Genomic DNA, 4,436 nt, shown 5'->3' with positions numbered 1-4,436 from the left:
TATACAGAATACACGGCTATGATACTTGTTGTTATGTTTTCATGAAAATAATTTAAGTGGAAGCATTTGTTATACTATATATATACATACATACCAATTGAGCTATGACAAATGCACCAAGTAAGAGAAGACCAGGGGATTCGACGTAGGACCAGCTACGGGACCTGGTGACGAAGATGAGAGCCTGACCTGAGATGCTAACTTGTAGATACAGAGCAGCCATGATTTGTTCAGGACGTTGACTCAATGGTCTCACACCAAACATGTTCTAAGTAAACCCTCAAAAGAGTTAGCTTTTTGAACTGGCCTAGAATTAGAAACTGTGAATAAGAGTATGTACCGAGAAAATATCAGTGTCTATCATCGCCCAGAAGAAAACGACAGTCATCAAGGCCTGGTAGCCTCGAAACATGACTCCAGTCGAGAATATTTCTATGAGTTTCCAGCTATCTGGCTGTGGAGATGGCTTCACGTTGTCCTTTGATATTGTCATGATTGCTCCTATAAGGCGCAATGATTTTGTTAGCTTTTATTAAAAAAGAAATCACTACTAAATGCAGTAAATACTCTATAATGTAACCTCACCATTGTTTAAGATTGCTATGAAAGGCGTGAAATCAAACTCCCATAGGAGAGCAATGAACATGAAGCCAAACTGCACCATGTTACAATAGCTTTAGATTAGGATTGCAACCATCAAAACCAAATGAAATCTTGTGCTATCTACTAAGTATACTTACCACAATATGTATCGTGTTTGAAACCGCATAAATCGACACAGGAAGACGATGTCAAGATTTGAATTAGTGTCTCTGTGTAAAACTTTATGAAAATTTTGACTCACAGTGTAGTTTTTCATTCTTTGGAATATGGCTCTACTGGTAAGAACTGCACTGATGATAACGCTCAGTCCAGGTTCTGTGAGAACAATATCAAAAACGCCTCTTGCAGCATCATTAGGACCAGCAACAGCTATACCAAATATCCGCCTTTTTGAGAGCTGGGGTATCATTCACACCATCTCTTGTCATACCACATATGGTTCCTTTGTTGCAGCCTACTAACATTCTCGTACTTATGCTCTGCAAATGAACCATACGATATAGACATAGAATGTGTGGTAAAAGATATATAGCCTTTTGCTTAAGTGTATGTACCTGGAAATACTTCTGCAAATCCATCAGCCTTTTTGATCAGCCTTTCTAGGGATGTTCTCTGGGTGTTTTTGAAGTCTGCATTTTCCAGAATCTCATTATATTATTAATTACCCTCTTGCAATAATAAGCAATTACAAATTCCAAAAAGACCGATCTAACGTCGGAGTAGATGATGATCAATCCAATAAGAACATCAATCACACTGATTCCATTCATATTTTAAAAAATCTTAATCGTAATCTTAAATTACCGTCATAGGCGTTGGGGAGCTTGGAACAACACATCGAAGAGTTTTCCATTTCATCAGCATAGACAGAAAGGCAAGACCGCCGCGCTGCAACCACCCCCGCGCAAGGAGATCTTAACTTCTGCTTTCAGAGAATGTTGAACCAGAGGAATCTAGAACGTTCAGTATTCTTCAATTAACTGAGGCCATAGATAATAACCACTGTAAGTTATCTGAAAGAGATAAAAGAAAATTGGGAGAGGGAATAAGTTGAAGAGAGTTGAATACTTTCTCCTTAATTGTAGAGGGCTGGAGATGTGTAAAGGTGGTAACGATTTGTTTACCAAAGCAGGTGCGACAGAGATCGCCAAGAGTCTAAGACGACAGCTTTACATAACTTGAGCTTTATTTTCTGCTACAGCACATAGAACATGGGCTTGTAAATAAATACAAAAAGCCCTAATGAAAAAACGTAGAGGAAACGAAAAAGAGTTGATTTCGTCGAGTGTTTGGTGTGCCGACACGTGTCGAATAACGCCCAGTTCTCCTTGCCGAGCTGGATAACCTAAGGAGAGAGACAACTCTCCTTTATTGTATAAGATTCTTCTTTTTTTCGCTCGTTAAATTACAAGCCATGCCTATGTGACTACTTCTAAAAAAAAGAAAAATGGTGGATGAGTAACTGAAAGCATACATTGATAGACTATATCTACAACTTTGTGCTCTTGATTCATCCAGTGAGTGATTGTTAGAAGTAGTCACATAGGCACGGCTTGAGCAATCGTCTCCATTCTCTACTCAAAATACCTATTTTTAGCTCTGCTTAAGACTTGCTGGTCACCTTGTAGCTTCATCACAGATGTCATGGGAGGGATTAGCGTGCTGCTGATGAGCTTCTAAACTAAATCAGGACTCGAGTGTTGGACTGTAACCTCCTATCGAGCTTTGCAGCCTCTAGAGCCTTGAAGATTGTTCCTGCAGTCAGTCCTCATAGTCCCTAGGATAGAAAATTGAAAAGCATAAGTGACGATCGAACTACTTGACCATGAGGCCAACGTAACTAATGTCCCTGCTGTTACTTTTATGTTCATTGGAAATATCTGCACACACACAAAATCATGCAACTGTTACTTAGCTATGTAACTACTTGCGCTTCTTCTTATTCTCTGATAACTATTGAACACCTTGCTCTGTAGTTACCTGAAAGAGGGTAATAACATACATTTTAATTTAAGAACATTTGAAATGAGTCTATAACGCTTCTTACAACTAATCAGGAAAAAATATGGTTGCTTAACTTCTTTTTTTTTTATCAACTATGGTTGCTTAACTATACTCAACATGAAGCACAAAGAGAAACAAAGGTTTTGTAGAGGACAATCTAAGATAATAGAATTAAGAAGACCCAATACACCAACACACACATACAACAAAAGAAAAAAGTGATCAGACTTTCAAATCTAACACTGACCAACAGGGTTTGCTATTACGATATAGACAATATATGCCAATCTTCCTATATCGTATATTCTCATTAAGAGATAATGTCTAGTTTCCTATTTCTCTGTTTAGAGATAAGTCTAGTTTCCTAAAAGTTTATGATAAACCGTCATTGAGTCTTGTATATATACGATGCTTTGCAGAACTTAATAAGACAAGTTAGTTTGATATCTAATTCTACATGGTATCAGAGCTAAGATCCCTGTAAAATTCCTAAAATAAATTTCTAAAGGGCCTTGTTCATAGTTTGAACGAGTTTTTGTTTCGTCAGTGACGATGTCCGAAGAGAGTTCTGTTACTAAAGATGGCAGAGACGCATCAGGGAAGAGCGTGCCTCCTTCTCCATATGCGCTGTATGGTTCCGATAACCCTGGAGCCATGATCACTTCGGTCGTCTTGACTGGAGAGAATTACAATCAATGGGCCAACGAGATGCTCAATACCCTACAGGCAAAGCGCAAAGTCGGTTTCATGAATGGAAGTCTGAAGAAATCTGCGCAAGACGATCCAAACTATGAAAACTGGATTGCAGTCAACTCCATGATCATCGGGTGAATTCGGTCTGCTATTGATTCAAAGGTTAAATCCTCTGTAACCTTCGTCAGTGAGGCAAGCCAGTTGTGGTCCGAGCTGAAGCAACGTTTCTCGGTGGGAAACAAAGTTCGTGTTCATCAGCTCAAAGCACAACAAGCCGCATGCCGACAGGAAGGACAGTGTGTTCTTGAGTATTACGGAAGGTTATGTTCCCTGTGGGAAGAGCTTGATGTTTATCAGCCATTTCCGGCGTGCACCTGTGGTGCTGCAAAAGAAATCAGAAAAGAAAGAGACGATGACAAGGTGCATCAGTTCCTTATGGGCCTCGATGACTCTAGGTTTGGGAGCCTTTGCACGTCACTGATTGGGACGGACCCGTTGCCCTCTATTGGAGAAATCTACTCCAATGTTGTTCAAGAAGAGCAGAGGCTGAGTTCATCTCGTAGCCGTGAACAGCAACAAGAAGCAATAGGTTTTGTTGCACGTCAACTTGAGAATGCTCCTCGTGGTGATAATCAGACTCAGGGAAGTTCCAACTCTGATTCTTCAATTTTCCGAAACAATCGCGCGACATCGTGCTCTCATTGTGGACGACGAGTGAGAGCATGAGAAAAAGGATTGCTGGCAACTTGTTGGCTTTCCTGAATGGTGGAATGAACGCAATGATCGTGCTGGTTCTAACCGAGGAAGAGGACGCGGTGGTCGTGGTTCAAGCTCCAGTGGACGAGACAGAGGACAAATAACAACAGCTCATGCCACTAGCTCCAACTCGTCTGCGTTTCCTGAATTCACACATGATCAGTGGAAGGTTCTCACACAGTTGATCCAAGAGAAGTCAAGCTCCGACAGATTGTCTGGTAAGGAAAAGTTTGGTAATGTTATCTTAGACACTGGGGCCTCGCACCACATGACCGGGAAGCTCTCGCTTTTGAAAAATATTGTCTCTATACCTCCATGTTCAGTAGGTTTCGCAGATGGAAGTCAAACATTTGCAATGAGCATGGGCGAGCTCCCTCTGT

General features: G+C 40.6%; 1 protein-coding gene across 1 annotated transcript in view; it reads right to left on the bottom strand.

The window, feature by feature from the left end:
• LOC106330494 (ATPase 5, plasma membrane-type-like) overlaps window positions 1-1,770 on the bottom strand; it is a 3,250-nt gene extending 1,480 nt beyond the window's left edge. Inside the window, exons 1-7 of the mRNA XM_013768950.1 lie at window positions 1,672-1,770; window positions 1,408-1,583; window positions 1,158-1,232; window positions 845-1,082; window positions 586-655; window positions 341-501; window positions 95-268 (exon numbers count right to left, since the gene is read on the bottom strand). Coding sequence (XP_013624404.1) covers window positions 95-268; window positions 341-501; window positions 586-655; window positions 845-1,012 — 573 coding nt within the window. The 5' untranslated portion in view covers window positions 1,013-1,082; window positions 1,158-1,232; window positions 1,408-1,583; window positions 1,672-1,770. The remainder of the gene's footprint in view (window positions 1-94; window positions 269-340; window positions 502-585; window positions 656-844; window positions 1,083-1,157; window positions 1,233-1,407; window positions 1,584-1,671) is intronic.
• Window positions 1,771-4,436: the final 2,666 nt, after the last annotated feature.

This window comes from Brassica oleracea, chromosome C3 (assembly GCF_000695525.1).
Source record: "Brassica oleracea var. oleracea cultivar TO1000 chromosome C3, BOL, whole genome shotgun sequence".
In the NCBI taxonomy this organism is placed as follows: domain Eukaryota; kingdom Viridiplantae; phylum Streptophyta; class Magnoliopsida; order Brassicales; family Brassicaceae; genus Brassica; species Brassica oleracea.
This window is presented reverse-complemented; position numbering and strand designations above follow the sequence as displayed.